The sequence below is a fragment of the Oreochromis niloticus genome, linkage group LG18 (genome assembly GCF_001858045.2).
Source record: "Oreochromis niloticus isolate F11D_XX linkage group LG18, O_niloticus_UMD_NMBU, whole genome shotgun sequence".
Classification (NCBI taxonomy): Eukaryota; Metazoa; Chordata; class Actinopteri; order Cichliformes; family Cichlidae; genus Oreochromis; species Oreochromis niloticus.
The window spans coordinates 32,705,798-32,728,109 of NC_031982.2; the positions used below are offsets into that span (position 1 = coordinate 32,705,798).

At 41.7% G+C, this 22,312-nt stretch overlaps 1 protein-coding gene across 2 annotated transcripts in view; it reads right to left on the bottom strand.

Annotated features, from left to right (window-relative positions):
* adcy8 (adenylate cyclase 8 (brain)) overlaps positions 1-22,312 on the bottom strand; it is a 137,309-nt gene that overhangs the window by 78,182 nt on the left and 36,815 nt on the right. For both annotated transcript variants that reach the window (XM_003452796.5, XM_005457675.4), the window contains exon 2: positions 5,376-5,525. In XM_003452796.5, coding sequence (XP_003452844.1) covers positions 5,376-5,525 — 150 coding nt within the window. The remainder of the gene's footprint in view (positions 1-5,375; positions 5,526-22,312) is intronic.

Genomic DNA, 22,312 nt, shown 5'->3' on the forward strand with positions numbered 1-22,312 from the left:
AAGAAAACACTGAAGTGAGGTAACTTTATCTTATTGGATAAAACAGGTTTTGATACATTTTATCTTTGAGTAAAAAAAAAAGGTGATAAATTGCAATATATGTTAATACTCAGCATAATTCAAAATGTTACAAATCACACTAATATAGACAGAGTCAAGTATTGTTTTAATATCATATCGCGAGGTGTCTGGTGATTCCCACCTCGACGCTACACTAGACCGTCATTAATTCTCTGAGAACATTTGCTGTCATCAGCTTGCACGGTTCCTCCACAGGCACAACTGTAAGACAGCACACTTGTTTTTCTTCCCTGTTTGGCTCACAGATGAGTTTTCCAGTAAGAAATAAAAATGCAACCTCATGTGCACTCAGTGAAGCTGCATGATGCTGTCTGAGAGCCCTGGAGAGCCTCTTCAGACCCTGAGCACAAGTGCAAAGAGAGGTTGGCTGAGGCTGGATAATAGCAATGAGACGCACAGAGAGAGGGAGATAGCGACAGCGTCCTCTGCTGCGATCACAGCAATGACAACAGTTTCAATGTTGCTGTAGAAAGAGATTTAAATAATGAAGCAGTGGTTGTACAAAGATTGTCATCTAATACGTAAAAATAAGCATCAGAGCAAATTCTAACATAAAAATCACCATAATCAGAATAAAGAAAACCATCAAAATATCATCAACTCTAATCATTTTGAACCTTAGCATACGGTAAAAAAAAGTTGGTCCGGAGGAGGGAAAATGGAAAGGCAAATCAGGCCAAAGCCACATCAGCTGTTAGCTTAGCTGATACACATCCAAATGGTACATCTCTATGGAAAATAATATACATGTTATCCTAGCACTCCACACATTTGTGCATCTGCAAGCCACTTTGAAACCCACATCCATCCAAGCTCCCAGCTAATCACTGTTTCGTCTGTTGTCATGGAAACCTGTTCACATCTGATCAGGTGGTCTTGTTGTTGCACTGATTTCATATCTTAATCAAAAAATAACTCTTCAACAATCTTTTACTTCTTTTAATCTTTTTATGGCACTTGTGTTCATGATAACAAACGTTTAAAACTGGGGTATCGTACTCGTCTTAGATCATAGGTGGGCTGGACCAGTGAAACCAGTGCATAATGGTGCACAGAAAACACCTCATTGTAGCCTCCCTCCCAGCATACAGTGAGTAACCAGTGATCTACACCAGCACCCCGAACAATACTTTTTATTTACATAACTAATCACCCTGACACAGTTCAGAGGGAAAAGTCCTGCGTGGACCCGACAGCAAAGCACTGACAGTTGTTACTATGTAGTATTTTTTTAAGCTTATGGCAGTGGCAGAAAAAACAAGCTAACTGAACCAAATCTAAAAGACAACCAGAGTAACTGAAGTATTCAGAGGTAAACAGTCACACAGGACAGGAAGAGATACAATGCAAAAATAAACAGGGATCAGAACAAAGACCATAAGAGACCTTATCTTTAGCAAAGAATAATAACATATTGATAATTCATGTATCCAGCTACATGACCACTTGTTCCACTAAAATCTCAGCTATACTGTTGTTTATGTTTCAGTCAGTGGGATCCTGCAGCTTGTGATGCCGCACATGGAGAGCAGAAGCTGATTGGACAGCTCATCTTTGTGACACACCACTGTGGACGTGACCATCAGCTGAGTGTGAAATGTGTAAGAGGAGAGCAGGTGCTTGTGTTGTTGAGCACGCGCCGCCTCCTGCTCTCGGCACGCCTCTGTTGTGTTGTTGTTTTTGTTGTGTTGGTGTCTGTGCTGGAAAGCAGCGCAGTGCATCAACAAATTGAGGTCTAGACAGACAAACATTTCAGTGAAGCGTTGCTAATTCTTCGGCTGCTGCGTCGCAACCAAGCGCCCCGGGCTTTGGTGGTGGAGTCTCACTGCAAGAAATGTGGATTTTACAGCGTCGTCCTGAATTCAGACTGAACCTTTGAACCCTGCAATGTGTCTGTGCTGCTCAATCACACGTCAGCCAAACTCCTGCTGCAATCACACAAGGAGCTCCGTTTGAGCAAAAAGTACTGCTTCCTGTTGCAGTCCTCTAAATTATTACAATACAGATTCTATTAACTACATTATGTTTTGGAAACTCAATCAGCAGCTCGACTTTCCCTCTCAACTCCTTTTGCCATCTTTGTACATAAGGGAGAGATCTTAGTTCCCATGTTAAACATAAACAAAAGAAATCTGCTGAAATGTTTAACTTAAGTTAAATTTCCAAAGACAGCATACGTATGCTGTTCTTAGTATTTTAGCATCACCAATTAACCTAACGTAGGACTGTGGGAGGAGGCGGGAGGTACCTGGAGGAGACCCACACAGGCACAGTGACAACATGCAAACTCCACAAAGGCCGCTCATTTACAGTATTTGTACCCGGTTAATAAAGGTGAAGTACATTTACAGGAGACAGTTCTGCTTCAAAGAAAATGTATACTTTGACATATATTCATCAAAGTACTCTGTGGCAAATAACTGAGCAATATAATCAGCCACCTCTCCTGTTAATCCTTATCCTGCAGATAATCTTGCAGCTGGTGTGAGATTATCTGCAGGATAAGCAGGAAAAAAATAAGGAAGGCTATCTGATTAGCAGTGACTGATCATTCCAAATAAGAGCGAGGGGATTTTGAAATAGTAAATGAATTGAGAATGCCGCAGTCATCTCAGACAAATAACAAAACAAGTGTTAAAATCATTTGCAAAATAAAAATGTACCTGACTATGAAACACTGAGTGTACCAAAAAGATAATAAGATACTACATAATTTCATAATTTCTGCTTCATCATTTAAAAGCTTTTTTTTCAGCACTTCCTAATCAGCCTCCATCTCCGTGCGTCTCTGTGTATTTTATATTTCAGCCACAGCAGTGACACTTCTTGCAGTGTGGACAGGGGGCTGCAGAGTGTGTTTGCTCCACTGGACAGGGACCCTGGTTTGGACAGCTGAGAGCCAGCGGACTCAATGTCAGATCAGCTTTGAAAGTCATTAGCGAAGCTTGATTTTAGCTGAGAGCTGAAGCCCTCCAGCTGCTCACTGACAACTTCTGTCTTCATTCAGACTGTACCAACGATCCACATGGACCTGTGGTGGATTTTCAATGTAAAGTCTAATTTTGAGTTCATCTGTATTATAACCTGCTTATTACTGCTATTAATTTAGAGTTATTACACTGCAGCTGTTGCTGAAACATCCTTTCATTACTCCTGTCAGGAACAGAAAAATATTTTTTAGCCGGCCAAATGTTAACCTTTCATTTTTGAGGATTTAATGTTGTCTAGTGTTTGCTATACTAAAACTCCAGCAGTGCACCAGTCAGCAAACACCATCTGCGTGTCTTAAACATTTGTGAACCATAATTTAAGACTCAGGAAACAAGAATAAACATTAAGCATTCTCAGTGCTTAAGGAATAATGATTCTTTAAGTCCAGAAAATCACAAAGTCCAGAAAGTGTTTACAAAGTGCTAAGGCAGAGGCGCTACGACGCTGACGCAACAAATGGCAAGGGAAGCCTGAGGGTAAGAGACAGGAAACAATAACAGAACCCTCCAAAGACAACCTTAAATTCAAAACTAATCATTCTAAACTCAAAACCTTGTGTCTAACAACCGACAACATCTGGCTCTCGAGCAGCTGTATGCTTCACTTTCTTTAAAAGCTTCTGTGGTGTTCACTGTTTACTGATCAACAACAGGAAGTTTGTGAGTTATCTAAAAATATAGATATTGGTTTTCTGCTTGCAGCAGTATGATCCAATCTTCAGTTCAGTTCGATTCAGGTTTATTTATAAAGCACCAAATCACAACAGCAGTCGCCTCAAAGAGCTTTATAATAAAGACCCTGCAGTATTCTGGAGAGATGCTGTAACCAGAAATGTGCCACTATGTTCCTGGAACACATTAACAGAAATAACAGAGCCTGATTGGATGTCATTACAGTGTTCTTTTCAGGGGCGGGGCCATGCTCACTCCATTACAACCATCCCAGAGCCTTCCAGGAAACACGACCACTGTAAAAGCTTTCTGTGGCTTCTCAGAGCTTCACTGTCCACTCCAGTGCATACACAACACTATCTGCCACTGTGTGTGTGTGTGTTTGCTTATGTGTGCGTGCCTTCTGTTTGTCTGACTCACAGCGCATGTGTTGTCTTATTAGATTGCATGTTAAGTGTGTGTGGAGCAGGGGCTGCATGCACTGAGACACAGTATGTGTGACAGCATTGAATCAATGCAGCGTCCATGTTTTTCTGCTCTCAGAGGACTCGTTAGCGGTGCTGCTAACACTCGGTCCTGTTAGCTAAAATCCATAATATGTTTTGATTCTTTTTTTAAAGTTGCCTCACGCTGAGCTTCAGCATCAAGCAGCAGAGGGTGAAAATGTGCACTTCACACATCATTCTGCTGTAAATTAGAGGATTTCATTGCTGCTGTGGTGGTCCAGTGGTTTGTGGAGGTCATTTAGAGGTCACTGCCCAATATCTCTCACTGGAGTTCAAACAGGGGTCAACCTGAAATAGTTTGAGGAGCGGCATATGAACTCTCACTGAGTAAACAGCACTTAAATAAGTCTACAAGGAGCATTTAGCATGCTAGCCATGCACACAATAGCACATGCTAGCATGTGGACGGTATGAGTTACGATTTGCTCACATTTATAATGCACATAAACCACCATGATGGATTCTCAACACTTCCAATACTTCAACCACAGATTCAGATTTTGTCTGTGACAGTGGTGATGGTGTGCATCAGCTCGAGCACACCATCACCACTGTCACAGGCCGGAGACGCGGGATTAGAAATGAGTTCAGCAGAGGGACAGTTTGAGCAGTTTGGAAATGAAGTCAGAGAGCCGAGACTGAGATGGTTTGGACATGTGCAGATGAGGGATAGTGGATATGTTGGGCAAAGCAGACCGACAATGGAGCTGCAGGGCAGGACTGAAAGAGGCAGACGTCAGAGAAGATTCAGGAGGACATGCAGGAGTTCAGAGGTCATTAAACTGAGCAAACAGCCTGAGTTTGATCCTGGGCGTCCTGAATATCTGAGCCAAACTGTGTTTTAGTCCATGCAGATTGTAAAGCAAGCATTTTGACCTGGTGGTGATACTAACGGAGTACAAAGAGCCGTCCCTACAGCCCTGCTGCTAGCACTCACACAAATCTTCAAACCTGGCTCTGAACACACTTCCTAAACTTGCTTTCATTCTTTAAGTGTCTTGTGAAAACACACAGAAAAATTTAACTGCTGCAAATGTATGAAAGAAAACACAGCACAGACAGTGACTAACAATCATCCGAAGCTTAAAAATTTGCAGGAGGCAACAAAAACTTGTCTCCGGCTCACCTGTCTCTGGTTCTCTGTCTCGAGTCGCAGCCGAGCTTCGATGCAGCGCCGCGTCTCGAGGAAGGCCTGCCGCTGAGCGCGGTCAGACAGGTAACTGATGAATATCCCAGCAGTGTTCATGCACATGAACAACACAGACTGAGCTGCTATCTAGAACACACAAAAAGAGAGGATTAGGAGATTTGCAAGAAGTGCAAGAACCAACATTCAAAGCTTTGTTACATCTTCTTTGTTTATATTTACAAATATTCTGAGGCAATTTGATATCTTTATTAATTAGGCTGAAAAAGGGGGAAATATCTGCACAATATTTTTCTCCAACTAAATATTTAATTCTAAAAATATTTATGAAAAGAAACATTTCAATTTGTAAGATCTTCATCAAGCATTTGTCAAAGAGAAAAAAGAGCATCTTTTCAAATCAGTGCAAAATAAATATCAGCCAACAAAAAGTCAAAAATCACAACAGACTTTAAAGCAGTTTGTAACACAAAATACAAACTATCATCTTATATCGATTATTTCTGTAAAAAACACGACAATGTTGAGGAAAATCTTTTGCTTTTTTATTGATCTTAAAAATAAGAGGCGCAAAAGCAAATGAAAAAGATTACAACGAGAAAATCTAATCCTTTATTAACAACTAGAAGAAAGGTTCACTTTATCAGTAAAAGCTTTTCCTGGAGAAACTTCAATCATAATATTAGCGAGGACGTTTTCAGAAACATAACGAGACCTGTCGGCTGCCAAGTATAAATAAAGTGTATGACTATAGAAATAACTGACGTCATCATCGATGCGTCTCACAGTAGATCGGTTACATTACTTCTGTGTTTAGCAATGCAAGTTTTCAACCATCACTGAGTTTTTCCAACATGGGAAAAACCACGTGGGACTTTTAATTACTGTGACTAAAAGGAAGTTGTGCACATTGATATGTGCCATTTAATATTTTTAATTGTAACAATAACTAGAAATATATAGAGTGAGAGAGAAACAGAGAGAGAGGTGGAGGCCGACATTCAACAGAGGGACCCTGCTGATCTCCAGCTGTGCGATCGGGGAGGGGGGTCCTACCGGCATCACACTGGAAGTCACATGAGATTATTTTCACACAGAACAAAATGTTCCTTTACAAATGTGCCGCCGTAGCCTCACGAGTCCGCAGGTACTGAAGGCTAACATGTGAAACTGCATGCAAACTATGACAAATTCAATGAAATGAATTCAGATCAAAGCTTGAAGTAAATCAGGCAGTAACACTGTTACGTTCCTGTCACATCGAGTTGGTTTTCTATGGTTTGCTTTTCTGTTCCGTGTCTTTTTCTCCACTTTGTTATCTTGTGTTCATTTCCCTTTTTTTTGCACCTTATTTGATTTTGTTCCTTGCCAACTTTGTGCAGCAGGTCCATATTTTTCCTTTTTGAGACGCTGAGCGGCTGGCATCTGGGTCCAAATCTAAACTTCAGAACAGATACATTTTACAACTTTATCTGAAACTCGTTTTTTTAAACAAATCACTTTAGCAAAAAGATATATGAACAGCTTTACAGAGGACGCTATGACCTCAGAGTACTTTAAGATGCATACACAGTACTCAGTAAAATATGATGTCCTGAGGTGATGTGACACGATGGAAGGATTATTTGCTCGCTGCAGTCCCCGTGGTGTAATCTGAAGAGTCGTGACGGTGCTGCAAACTGTCACAAACTCCCTTTATGTTTGTGGTGATACGTTACACAGTCTGTCACTTATTCTTACCATTAGAGCTGGATGTGACCCAGGAGCAGCATCAAGACTTGCAGTTATAAACTGAGAGAGGCGCATACAGTGAGACGGTTTAAAGGCCTTCTAGGCTGGAGAATCTGAAGGGATTTGACGTCACGCTGACGTCTGTCATGGGCAAGAAATCAAATCAGTGAGGGGAAGTCCAGAAAAACTGCAGGAGCGCTGTCAGGTTTAGTTTTCAGTCACAATGACTCGTCTGTCAGAGATCCCTCATTCAAGCAAATTTTATCTCACAGTGTACAAATGATTTCTGTTTACAGGGAGCAGAAGCAAAAATAGAGAAACTAAAGGAAGCTGCAGCTCACATGACTTTGTAGATTTTGTGGTGTGTGACGTGGTTTTCTTTAACTAGCTGATCACTTTATGGGGCTTGAAAAACAACTACAGAAGCCTCATTTGTCCAAGATCCAGACCTGATCAAACTTTAATCAGCCTGATTTCTTCCAGTGATTACTGAGAAAACAAATCCATTTAAAGACGCAGCTTTCGCTCTTCGTCTGTAGCCACTACTGTAAAAGTTGGTGACAGCCGCAGTGATGTCAGCCATTAAGAGCTGAGCACTTTCATTGGCCCCATCTTTAGTGTTTTAAAACCATATGTGACCATATGTGCAGGTTAAACCAATTAAGCCAGTCTGACATGTACATTAAATAAGTCATGACTATGTTTGGATAAAATATGTTTAAGATATAAATACATATTCATATTAAAGATTTGTAAAATGTTATGTTATGTCTATGTTGAATTAGGGCTACATAACAAGATAAGTCAGTATATTATTTGAATGAATCCTCGCCTACGTCAGCTTAAAGCACTAATCATTCATTTTTGGCCACTTGGGGGCAGCAGAGAGAACTGAACTGATGAAGTGCATTACATGCATTAATAATAATCATTTGAAATTGTGTTAATCTTCACTCAACGGGAAAGGTTAACGACTTGTGCAGAGCTGATCGTGCTTCTCTAACTGAACTCTGATCCATTACATAAAGTCTTTCATCCATCCTGATACAAAAATATTGATTCATGCAAACTTTAAAGCACTCTACTCTGACACCCAACAGCAATCCATGGCTTTACCAGAAATTCAGAACACTGTAAGTCTTTATATGACAAGCAACTCTTAGTACAGAAATCTGTAACTGGAACGGGGGCTAAAACTGTACATTTAATATTATGGGTGACTTTAATTTAGTTTTATGAAGTAATTTCATTGTAAAAACTTATTTAACTATGGAAACAAAAAGTGTACTCGCTGAACAAACTAATCTACTGTTAAGGCAGACTTGAATATAGTCTGGCTTTGGGGACTCAGAGGTAAAATCTAAATAAATAAAGAAATCCAGAGAGCAGCTGTGTAACATTTAAACTGAACTAGAGTGTCTTCTTTGAAATTTCTGTGAAAGATGACAGTATAAACGCTGAAAGCTTTCATCAGCTGTGAGCACATAAAGTGAGGTAGAGCTCGGCCCGTTAAAAGCATCGGACGGCGGGCTGATGTAACAGCCTGCAACACGAGCGTGTTCCTGAGCAGCACGAGGGATTTCACCGCCGCCTGACCAGCTTCCTCCCACCTGCTGGAGCTTCACATGATGCAAGCATTAAAAACACTCGCAGAGGAAAACCCTTCACAGCTTTCACCCGACTTCCACAAACAGCTCTTCAAACAAGACGAGGATTTCTACCTGAACTGTTTTTTTTATCATACTTCAGTTGGATGACACAGTGTTTATTTGCTGTACTCTCAGAGGGTTTGTGTACACGGGGAGTAATTAGAGTCACGGGCAAGTCTGGACAGGACTCGAGCATCTGCTACCCTCTACAGTAGAGGGTAGCAGATGATAGACCTCTCTGCATCGAATCATATCTGTTATTAATCTCTGTCTCTCTTCCACAGCATGTCTTTCATCCTGTTTTCCTTCTTTCACCCCAACCGGTCGCAGCAGATGGCCGCCCCTCCCTGAGCCTGGTTCTGCCGGAGGTTTCTTCCTGTTAAAAGGGAGTTTTTCCTTCCCACTGTCGCCAAAGTGCTTGCTCATAGGGGGTCATATGATTGTTGGGTTTTTCTCTGTATTTATTATTGTGCTATCTACTGTACAATATAAAGCGCCTTGAGGCGACTTTTGTTGTGATTTGGCGCTATATAAATAAAATTGAATTGAATTGAATTGAATACAGTATCTCTATAAAGGTCACACAGGACGGCCTCTATTTCCTCACACAAAGATCACCATGTAGTGTACCTGCAGGATACTGATAACACCGCTGATCCATAAATCAATATTATTAGCCAGGTTGATGAGATTTGTGCCTTTTAACATCTTCAGACAAATTACCAACTGGAAAAGGTGGTACATCTCCAAGGCCCAGAACTCCAGGGTAATGTAATAATGGACTGTACGTAAAAATGACATTATGTTTGGAGGCCTGTTGCCATTTAGTTTTTGGGGGTTTTTTGCAACCGGATGTTTTAAATCAGGGCTGGACCTGACTGAGAGGCTGGCAGACGTCCACCATAAGGCCTTAGCCTGGTTTATGATCTGCTTTAACATCATTTAGACTATGGAAACATGCTGTACATGTAAGTCATCAGGAACGTGTTTACTGAGGTCATCATCATGTTATGCACATCTTTCTCTATATAGTCTACAGTCTATACGGGTTTTAGGCCTCTGAGGTCATCATCGGGATGACCCCGACATTCGTCCTGACTGCATGTTTGGGAGAAAAGATAAGAGGGCTTTGTTAAAAGATTCTTTGTTGTGTGTCAGAGTGATTAGAGCAGGGCGATATGACCAAAAATATTTATCACGATATTTCATTTTCCTATCGTTGCCCAAAATTACACCAGTATTACCGTGAATGGTATGATATAGCCCAGCCCTAAGAGTGATTATTGTTTTTGTCAACAGACTCTTCAAAAATAATCAAAATTATGTATTCCAATAACATCAGGTCATCACCAGCGATGACTTCCACATTTCAGGGTTAGCATGGTTCCAGCTTCTTGTGCAGTCTCGAGGTCGTCTAAGGTTTGTGTTTATGTGATGTATATCGTACATACACCTGTCGTCCACCAACACAGATGCCTTTACTTATTTAATTTATTAACAGATCTTCTTCTTCTTCTTTCGGCAGCTCCCTTTAGGACCACAGCGGACCATCTGCATCACGTTCACCCTTCCTCCAGTATGCTCTGTCACTCCAACCCTCTGTGTGTCCTCCTTCACGACATCCACGAACCTCCTCTGAGGTCTTTCTCTCTTCCTCCTGCCTGGCTGCTCTATCCTCAAGATCCTTTGTCCAACATAACCACCGTCCCTCCTCTGCAATTGTCCAAACCATCTCAGCCTCTCTGACTTTGTCAAATCATTTAACCTGAGCTGTCCCTCTGATTAGGACTGGGCTATGGCTGAAAATCCATATTGCGGTATAATTTGAAGCATGTGTGGTAACGATATATATTGCGATATATATGTATAAATATATATATATAGATAGATAGATATAGATATATACGTACGGCAAAATGACTGAACATAGTCACATAACAGATACATTGCAGAAGAATAAACACACTTCAAAAAGTACAGAATGCCATTTTAAGAACAGTTATTGTGCAAAACTTTTTTTAATAAATTTTACTGGCTGCAAACATTTCAGTTCAGCTAAAATGTTTGTGGCCAGGTACCTCGTAACATGGATCGAGTGTCTTAATCACATCGTTAAAGCCGCTTTTCTCCACTGTAAGAAACGGCACCACAAGTGCAAGGTAATGGCATTTGTGATATCCACCGCTGATTCGTATACAGAGTGCCTGTGGAAAAGGCTTGGAAGATATCAGTCTGCTGGTGTGTAGGGACACTTTTTTCTTTCCATTTGACTGACTGGGCGTTTATGGAAGACACACTTTTTGGCTTTCCTCATATTCCAAAAAGGTGCTTCGTTTTAAGGAGATAAAACAAATTACTTGTATATCCTCTCTTCACTATTACTGTCTGAGAAACTGTCCTACTTCAGCAAATCGTGCTACGCATATTATAATTTGACGGCGACTTGTGACTAATACAAACCCTAACCATAACCATAACCATAACCATGAGAAATATTCACAATGGGTTAAAAAAAATTATGTAAATTTGGGGTTCGTGTTACGCGCAGCGTATGTGCATAAACAAGGGTAGGATGGTTTGTGAGGTAGGATAGATTCCCAGAACACCGGCATAATTTGCCAATTTTCTGCTCAACATCCGAATGCTTAAACCCAAACCAGGTCCATATGACCGACGTCACACCGGTCTTCTTTATGAGCAGCTCCTCCTCCTCCCCACCTGTAAGCTCCATGCTTGCAGCCGCTGCCATGCTTTCGACCAAAACAGGCACAGCTTCATGACATCATCAACATGCGCTATCGCGGTAGGACGGTATAGTCAAAATCTCTACCATTGGCCAAATTTATATCATTTCTACCGTATACTGTTTATACCATCGCTACCACCCTTTAAGCCTTTCCCGTTCCCTCCTGTTGATATCTTTCTGCCACAGATCACCCCACACTCGTCTCCTCCCACTCCACCCCACCTGATAGTGGATATATTAGACACAGGGTGCTGAATATGGAGCTGCAGATACATGCACCTAGTGAAGAAGCGTTGCAGTGACAGAAGAGGAAGATGAAGAAGTAGGTCAACGAGAAAGGAATCTGAACAACACAACATTTAAATGCCTTCTTTCCAGCTTAGATGAGTCTCATTGACACAAAGCACGCTGTAAATCAAAGTGATCAAAAAGCTTTAAAACTGTTTCATTGCTCCCCGCCTGCCTGTCTTTTTTTAAAATAAAAGACTGAGAGCTTTTGCTCCCACACTCGAGGCAGAATTGTGTCACAGATGATAAAAACCTCAAAAAGACAGTTCGGTGTCCTCTGTCGCTGAGAGAAGTGCTCTGCCGCTGTTTTCCTCTGCAGTGAAATTGCTGCAGTGAGAGCACATTTCAAGAGGAAAAAATGGAGCATGAAGAGGGGATTTTCTGATTTCTGGTGCTTTTCACAGCAGGGTTGCTTTGCAGAGAGCAAGTTGACATTTCATGAGGGTGCTTTTCCCAACTGCCCGAAATCCTCTCCACCCGTCTGGATCGATCTGGATGGATTGGTGTTAACAGAGACGAGAGCCTGGCAGAAGGAGGAGGTGGTGCAGAATACTATAAATTCCCAAATAATGGCTGTTTGGCAGCCATTTAACCTCCTTGGATAATATATACACTGACCAATCACTGTCATTTAGTTTAACTGACGCTGATGTGGTTTTCACATAAGCACTACAGCCCTGAACCTTTGTAGACCAAACAAATGTGTGAATGTAAATATCCAAGTCAGACATTACCCTGCCAACGCGCCAATATCACATTTAAATCAACAAAGCAAAGGATCTGATCTGAATCTGATCTTGAACAAAAATAAAGGAAACCCGACCTGACCCTACCACCGGTACCCCCTCAGCCTCCTAAACTCCTGCATCGTCTCATCCCAGAGTTGGCACATTCACAAGATTATCAGAAATCTTGACCTTTGACCTTAATGTCGAGGTAACTGCGATTTGAAACCAATCTTGAGTTAGTTCATAAACTTGGTTCTCCATGCCAACTAGCCACTCACCGCCCGGCCACGCCCAGCAGGCGATGACAATATCGCATCAGCCTTTTAGGACTGAAGGGGTAAAAACATAAACATTGTACTGCTGCCTCGATCTTTGTAAGTAAGTAAGTAAGAGTCTGAGTGTGCTGGACTGGAGCTTCAAAGTTTAGTGTCGAACTCTGAAGCTTCAGGGTTTGCACCAGAAAAGACTTTAGGATTGGTTGCTGTGATGGGAGGAGGCGCTAATGTAGCACTGTACTGTCACACAAGGAGCACACGTGCAGCTCCACCACCATGAGGGAGAGCTGCTCTCGTTCACTTCCAGCACAAAGAACAAGTTAAAAAAAATGCACTAAAAGAAACAGGTGAAATACATTTCCCTCGTTCTATTCTGACTTTTTTACCATTTTGAATGCTTCTTTACAGATTTAGTAACTTGTTTTTATATGTAAAAATACATGATGTTAACAGTAGCCTAACTTCCTTCCTTAAAAGTCCTTAAAATACCTTACTGTGACGATTAAAAATCTACCCTCAGTATCAGGGAACATGTATATACTGCCTTAAATAACAGGTTCATGGGGCTTCCGGTGACGCCATGATCTAGTCAGGCAGCATAGGGAACGAGCTCCGTCCAGATTAATACATTACTCCTAACTACAGTTTGTAAAACTCGGCAATTTCCATTCCTACCAGCATGGCATCGTCCCTGAGAGGCAAGGGATCCAGCAAACAGGATCAAAACAAAGATAAAGGCGAGCATTTGAAGCAACTAACTCTGTCCTCGAATGCAGATGCTAATGCTACTGCTAACACTCGTGATGCAGATACGAGGATATTAGCGGAACTGGAGAAGATAAGAAAAGATAACAAAGACGGGCATATGGAAACACAGCAAGCTCTGACGAGACTGGAGGCGTCTTTCAAGAATCTGAGAGAAGATATGACAAAGCTGGAAAACAGAACGACTGAGATGGAGGAGCGGATTGGCGACAACGAAGATTCCACCAGGCGTCATGAACGAGCTCTCCGGTACTTGTTGCATAGAGAAATGGATCTCACTGCACGATGCGAGGACATGCAAAATAGACTAAGGCGAAACAACTTGAGGATCTATCGTGTACCAGAAGGGAGTGAGGGGAGAGATGTTAAGCTGTTTGTGCTAGAGCTGTGTAAATCAACTCTTCAACTTCCCGCTGATCTTAACATTGGAATAGAGCGAGCACACAGAGCCCTCGCTGCTAAACCCAAGAACCCCGACGCTGCACCACGCTCACTAGTGGTCAGATTTTGGGATTTCTCTGTGAAAGAGACCATCCTACGACAAGCCTGGGATCAGAAGCGAGTCTTATATAAGGGCACGCAGATATTTTTTGACCATGATTTTTCCCCGGAACTGCAAAAGAGGAGGGCACTAGTACGAGACACGGTAAAGCAATTAAAGCTGAAAAACATCAGAGCCAAATGTGTGTTTCCAGCAAAACTGAGACTGTTCCAGGATGGTGGTGAGAAGACGTTCTCAAGTTTGACGGAAGCCCTGCCGACGCTTCAAGAGCTGGGGATACAAGTGCGAGTCGACCAGAGGGAGCGCATGGAAACGGAGCTAGCCCGGTCCCGATGGTCCGCTGAGGGAACTAGGGTAGGTGTGACCCCCGCCCTTGCTGAAATGAAAACTTTCTTTGTGGAGGACTGAGATGTTACTCCCGCCGAGTAATTTTTAGTTTTTTCATGGACATACATGTTAGGAAAAGATTACGAAAATTTGTTTGTACAATGGATGGAAAGTGCGCACACAAGTGGACACCAACTTCTCCACTTATATAGCCGCAATGAGCCGCTCTGCGAGCGGGCAACAGCGACGAAGTAACACATTGTGTTTTTTCCCCACGGAGGACTCGTCACCACCCTCCGCCCAGGATCCATCGGGGACTGGATTACTCAGATTGTTATTAATCCAGTCGGGTATGTGGAAGCTATTGTTCTTAATGTTCTTTGTTTGTTTAATTCTAAATGTTTTTGTTCATCTTGGCCTGAGACCAATTGTGGACCACTATTTCATTGAGTATAATAATTTAGTTTTGTCTGTACAGGATCTGAGTCTAAGATATGAAAGATCTAATTTGTGTCTCGTATAATGTAAAGGGTTTGAATAGTCCAATTAAAAGGAAAAAGGTACTGAACCAATTGAAAAACTTTAAGTGCTCCATAGCAATGCTCCAGGAGACTCACCTCTCTGAAAAGGAACATGGGAAGTTGAGGAGGGAGTGGGTTGAACAACAATATAGCTCTACTTATCAGGATGGGAGAAAAAGAGGAGTTGTAATTCTTGTTAGCCGGTCGACATATTTCCACCATGAAAAAACATTTGCGGATAGGGAGGGGCGCTATGTAATGGTGATTGGCTCTGTAGGGGGGTCTAAAATTACTTTACTAAACTTATATGCACCAAACGAGGACTGTCCACAATTCTTCAAGAATATTGCATCATTGATAGCAGAACAATCTGAAGGAATGATCTTGGTGGGAGGTGATTTCAACTGTACTTTAAAAGCAGCTGTCGACAGACTCCCGGCACGCAATGGCCCCAAATCCAAAAAATCTTGTAGTTTAAATACAATGATTAAGGAACTGGGCCTAGTGGATGTGTGGCGCCAGTTGCACCCCCGAGAAAAAGATTTTACTTTTTATTCACATGTACATCGTAGCCATTCAAGGTTAGACATGTTTTTAATGCCCAGGACGGACCTTTATAGGGCTAGACAGTGTAGCATAGAAGCAATCACTATCTCTGATCACGCCCCGGTTTGTCTGAATTTAAGAATGAATCCAAACAATCACTTTAAATATTGGAGAGCTAATGTATCTATCTTGAATAATGAAACAATTCGACAGGAACTTCAGAAGAGTCTGACTGAATATATTCAATTCAATGATAATAATGAGGTGTCCCCTTCAATCATGTGGGAGAGTGCCAAAAGTTATTTGAGAGGTAATATTATAGCAATTTCATCAAGACTGAAAAAAGAGAGACTAGCAGAACAAATAGAACTAGAAAACAAAATTGAGAAATTAGAAAAAGTTTATCAGGTAACTAAGGATACTGGGACTTTAAACTCATTGAAAGAGCAGAGGCAAAAGTTGGATGATTTACTAACGTATAAGGCGGAGGGACAACTACGCTTTGCTAATCAAAAGTACTACCAGTACGGCAATCGGGCAAGCCGACTGCTGGCATTCCAGCTACGTAAAGAGCAATCAAGTAGGGTTGTTCATAAAATTAAATGTCCAAACTCCGGAAAAATTGTGTGCCAACCTAAGGAAGTTGCAAAAGCATTTTCTCTGTATTATCAGGAACTATATAAAGAAGAAAAAGTCCCAAATAAAATTGAAAAGATTGAACAATTTCTTAACCTGATCAATCTTAGTGAACTGTCTCAGGAAGAAGCTGAATTAATAACAAATCCAATCACCAGTGAAGAAATAAAAAATAGTATTGGAAAACTGAAAAACAACAAGTCTCCCGGAGTGGATGGACTGCCAGGGGAGTATTACAAATTTTTTGAAAAAGAGCTGACACCAGTGCTATGCAAAGTTTATAATTATGCATTATTTAAAGGTGATCCCCCCCAGTCATGGTCTGAAGCTATTATTAGTGTCATCCACAAAGAAAGCAAGGACCCGACTTTATGCATGTCTTATCGCCCTATCAGCCTGCTCTGTGTTGATTTAAAAATTCTTACAGCCATTATTGCGAATAGAATCCAAAAACATATAAAAAAACTAGTGAAACCGGACCAAACAGGTTTTATTTCCCGTAGGCAAGGTTCAGATAATGTTAGAAGGGCCCTCAATCTTCAGATTATGGCACAGGAAAGGGACACCTCATCAATGTTCTTGAGCCTGGATGCGGAAAAGGCCTTTGACCGGGTAGATTGGGACTTTCTGCAACAGACTCTTAGGCATATGGGCTTCAATGAGACTTTTATCTTATGGGTCCAAACACTATATAAAAATCCCAGGTCTCGGGTAAGGGTTAATGGGCACTGTTCTGACTTTTTCTCTCTAGGCCGTGGCACTAGACAGGGTGAAGTGCTATCGCCGTCCTTATTTGCTCTTAGTATTGAACCGCTAGCTGAATTGATCAGATCTAACCCTCTCATACAAGGAATTAGAGATGAAACCAATACACAACATAAGCTGTCACTTTTCGCAGATGATATTCTGCTATTTTTAGAGAATCCGGTCACCTCTGTCCCGGCCCTTCTGAGCAACCTTGAGGATTATGGTACAGTGTCAGGTTATAAAATAAATACAAATAAATCTGAGGCATTAATGATTGTTGGCAGCTGGCCCACACAGCTGGATCATCTTGTATCTTTTAGACACTCCAAACAGGGCTTCAGATATTTGGGGGTAATTATTACTCCCAAAACCAATCAGTTACTTGCACTCAATTATGATCGGTTGTTCGGGAAGATTAGGGGGGACTTGGACAGATGGAACCTACTCCCACTCACTTTTATGGGGAGGATTGAATGTATAAGGATGAATATTCTTCCACGTCTATTATTCCTGTTTCAGAACCTACCCATTTTGATCCCACAGTCTACATTCAAATTATTAGAAAGCATTACATCTAAATTTATCTGGCAGAATAAGCGACCAAGGGTCAGACTCAAAATATTAATGTCTGGAAAAGAAAAAGGGGGCCTCAAGTTGCCTAACTTCAGAATGTACTATTGGGCAGCTCAATTAAAATCAATGGCAGCCTGGATAATTCGTGATCCAGAAATGCAGTGGGTAGCTATGGAAGAGTATTCATTACCAGGTATCTCCCTTCGGAGTCTCCCATTTCTCAACCCACAATCATGGAAAAGAATTAAACTAACTAACCCATGGGTCAAGCACACTGTAAAGATTTGGAACCAAGTGTTAAAAATATTAAAAGGGAATGTGACCATGTCTCGAGCGATTCCCATAAGTGGAAATATTGAGTTCCTTCCATCATTGTCAGATCGGAGTTTTGAGAGGTGGGCAGAGAAAGGATTGATTACAGTCAATCAGCTGTTTGAAAAGAATACTTTTAAAAGTTTTGCCCAGTTAAGGGCTAAATATGCTTTACCCCCAGGGGACCATTATAGATACTTACAGCTAAGGGACTACATTACAAAGCACAAAGATTGGGACAAGGTTAGAAGAGAACCACTCGGGTTGGAAAACCATTTTATAAAACTGCTTGAAAAGTCGGGTACATTGAAAAACCAAGTGTCTTTAATTTACCAGAAACTGCTGATTGACATGTCTGATAATACCTATCATATAAAACAACAATGGGAAATGGAACTCAATATAACTTTGGATGATGTCACATGGGAGAGTGTCTGCTGTAGCTGCCACAGAGGGGTGGGTAGTCAAATGTGGAAGGAATTTGATTGGAAGGTTAAATTAAGATTTTTTAGAACTCCACTGAAAACCTTTCTATCCAAAAGTAGTGTCTGTGATAAATGTTGGAGAGGGTGTGGGTTTGTGGGGGACCAGACACATATTTTTTGGGACTGTGTTTACATACAACAGTACTGGATGGATGTTAAGAACGTTATACAAAACATATTGTCAGTCAACCTCCCAATGGATCCTCTGATCTTCTTGTTGGATATCTTTCCTGATGGTTTCTCCTATGAGCAGCACTTTCTCCTACATCTCCTCCTCATGACTGCAAGAAAACTGATAACAATCCACTGGCTCAAACCAGAAACACCCACAGTTGCCCAGTGGCTTCTGAAAACTAGACATGTCTATACGATGGAACGGATAACAGCTCAACTACAACTGAAAGTGCCAACCTTTGAGAAAAAATGGAGACTAATTATAAAATATCTTGAAAGGACACTCAAGCCTTAACCTTGTTACATCTGTGCTTAGGTATGTCGGTATTGATATGTATGTATGTATGTGTATATATGTGTGTATATATGTTTTCCTTTTAAATTAAGTTTTTGAATTACCCTCACCATTATATACTGCAGATTTGGTCTCAGGTCATGTTGTTGATGTGAATTGCCTTGTTGTTTTTGGCAATAAAAGTTCAAAAAAAAAAAAAAAAAAAAAAAAAAAAAATAACAGGTTCATTTATGATTTACCTTGTTAATATTCTTTAAATGACACTCTGAGTCCATTGTCATTAAAACAATACAGAATACAGGATGTGAAGCTGCCTCTGACTTCAATTCAGATCCACCTCAGTGCTTTCTGACTTCAAGTCTCCAAATTTCTGCTTATATAAGTTGACCAGCACTGACTTCCCACCTGATTATCATCACAAACCACCTTAAATTTGGAGAAACTTTCCATCTTCAGCAGCTTAAACATGCTGCACACCATTCTGCACAGCGAAGCTCAGACATCCAAGAAAACCAACGCTCCCACGTTTAAGGAAAAAGGAGCCTTTAAGCTTGCATTCGCTAAAGCTTGTATAAATTTCTCGTCATTAATTCAGTTGATTCGACCTGCCTCCGCTTCAAATACTGCAGCAGGAAACCCTGTGTGGAAAAAAACCTCCTGTAGGGACTTTCACATTAAAAACTGAAAACATGTAGGAGTATCAAAGGCTTTCTTCCTTTAAGCGACACACACACACACACACACGCAGCGCCATCCTTCTGCCAGTCTTCTCCCCCGAGGCTTATCACTGTATCTCACAGAGCATTACGGTGTGTTACTGTGCGTTATTGTGAATCTCTCCCAGGACGCTCTCAGCATTGATTCAATTTCTTGCTCGGCCCCCCCGAAGGCCTCTGCTCCTCCCACGGAGACAAAAATTAAAACCCCCGTAAGCTGCGGCAGCTGTGGCGGCATCCATGTTGTTTTGGAAAAGAGCAGCGCCGGTTTGCCATAAAGGGCATCAGCATGGAAACCGCCGGTGCACTCATTAAAGGGAAATGCCAGTGATGTGGATGTTTTTAACAAGACCTCATTAGGAGCGCTGGGCCGGGAAGAGGCGCTGCTTATAAACAGCTACATGGAAAATAATCAGGCAGGGTTAATATTAGTAATAATTAACATAATGTCTTCAATTTGATTTAACCGTGAGTAGGGCCGTGCACCGTGACAAATAAACACACATATCTGTGTCTTTGACCAGCCGGCTGTGACAGGCGTCCGATCTGGGAGCTCGTCTTTTTAGTTCAATTCATGTGGTTTTATTTGTGATCTGCAGACATTTTATTTACTGGCAAATAAATAACCGAGCAATTTACATCAGCTGGCGGGAGCCTCTGGTGGTGGAGTGTGGTGCACGGGAATCGGATTTGGTTAAAGTGAGTCCATACAACTGTGGGACAAGAGACTCTCTGGAGGGCCAGCTGAGAGACACTGAGGAACACTGTAACAGCGACCTGGTGAGCCTTTGGGGCAGGGCTGTGAAACTCCAGGCCTCAAGGGTGTGCAGGCTCTAGATATCATCCTGGGTCAATACACCTGAATTCAATCCAATTGTTTTTTATACAGCACCAAACAACACAACAACAGTCTCCTCAAGGCGCTTTATATTGTAAGGTAGACCCTACAATAATACATACAGAGAAAAACCCAACAATCATATGACCCCCTATGAGCAAGCACTTTGGTGACAGTGGGAAGGAAAAACTCCCTTTTAACAGGAAGAAACCTCCGGCAGAACCTCTGGAGAACTTCAAGAGACGTTGAGGAGGTAATTTAAAACAATGTTGGATCGAAGAAACATCTAAGACCTGCAGGACACCGGCGCTTGAGGCCTGGAGTTCCCGACCCCTGCTTTAGGGAAATAGGAGACCATAAGGAACGGGGACAGCTGGGTAAAAGTGATGGAACTTCCAAAATTAGAGTAAGAGGATTGTCTACAAGTAAATCTGCCTGTTTTCACGTCCATGTGTCTGTATAAAACCATCGCCTGGAATATGGATGTGCAAGGGTACGTGCGTGTGTGCACACAACACGAGTTCAGGAAATGAACATGCATGTGTTGTGCAGCTTCACTAATCCACGAGTCATCAAAAGAGAGAAAACAGACGGAGTGCCTTTCAGTCTGTTGCTGTGACTTTAAACGACAGCTTAATGAAACTGTACATTTGCTCTAGTTGATCTCCTCTCCTTCACTTTTCCCCTGGCTGTGTGTTTGGGAGTGAAAAACTGAGCAATTTTACAAATATAAAAACAGATGCACAATTTCGTAGTCTTATAGGCCTCGAGAAAAACTGTGAAAAAGAACGAGGAAAATATTATGACCCAATACGCCTTGTTCACTTCTTACAGTAGGCTACAGCGTCCATGGCGGGTGAGGCTGTCCTGCTGCTCTACTATACTTCCATGCTGGTGTACTTGTGGGGACCAGCAGTCACTGTTGGGGACAAAATGTCCTTCCCCGCGAGTTTAAAGACATTTTTGAGGCTCAAAATGTTGTTTTAGTGTCAGGGTTACAATTACAGGGTTTAGGCTGGTTTAGGCTGGTTTAGGCGTTAGGCATTCAATTTTCATAGTTAGGGTTAGGGTAAGCATCTACGGCAACCTGCGGCTCTTTAGTCCTTATAGTGCGGCTCTGCGTGGTTTGGGAAAATAAATTAGAAGTATTTAGCTGAAGTGTATTTTATTTATGTTAGTTCTTTTTAACTTGTAGTTCTAAATTGAAAGATTATTGTGATATTGAAATATAAAAATAAAATTATATTCTATTATTTTTTTGCATCGCTCAAAATAAGAGTCACACTCGCGGAAGCCGGTAACGCCGTGCATTTATCGAGACTTTCGACCCCAGGTAGGTCAATTCTGGATCTTCGGATCCACATTATGTCAGCAGCTGTTCTCCACCGTGAACTATGTTAAAAACAAACACCGCTCACGCCTCACAGATGACAGCTTACAGTCCTGCGTAAACTGACTTCGTACAGCCCCGATTTGCAGACGCTGTGCGCAGAGGTTCAGGAGCAGAAGTCGCATTGTATACATACCACGGCAGACCCGACGATGTTTCCATGAACACGCTTTTCAGCATCTCTTTATTGACCACTTTTCACACACGGTTGCTGTACGCATACAGCCGGCTGTAGCTTTTCAGCTCACAGCCCGACAACACAACAGCAGAGAGAGCACAGGCTTTAAGGCGGCGAGGCGTGATTGCGGGTGGCGCTCAGGTGCGTCCGCCTCCCCCTGCAGCGGCGCTGCAGACCACGCCTCGCCACACACATTAACCTGGTAAAATACATATTTAGGCAGAATTTTGCAAATATCTATTTTTCATTTTTCAGCAGCATAGAGCTTTTTTCCAATTATTTTTTAAGAGTCAGGTCAAGGCTCCAACAGCCCAAAGGCGATATAAGGGTGGCGGCTGACAACAGTTTTTGTTTGCTACATGGATCATTTTAGTTCAGCTGGGTGTCTTTGCTTTGTTATATTTCTTTAAGAGTTCAAAATGTGTTAGTTACATAAATCAAATGTAATTTTCTCTGTAGCACTTCATGGATTTCATAAGAAACACACCTTAGTT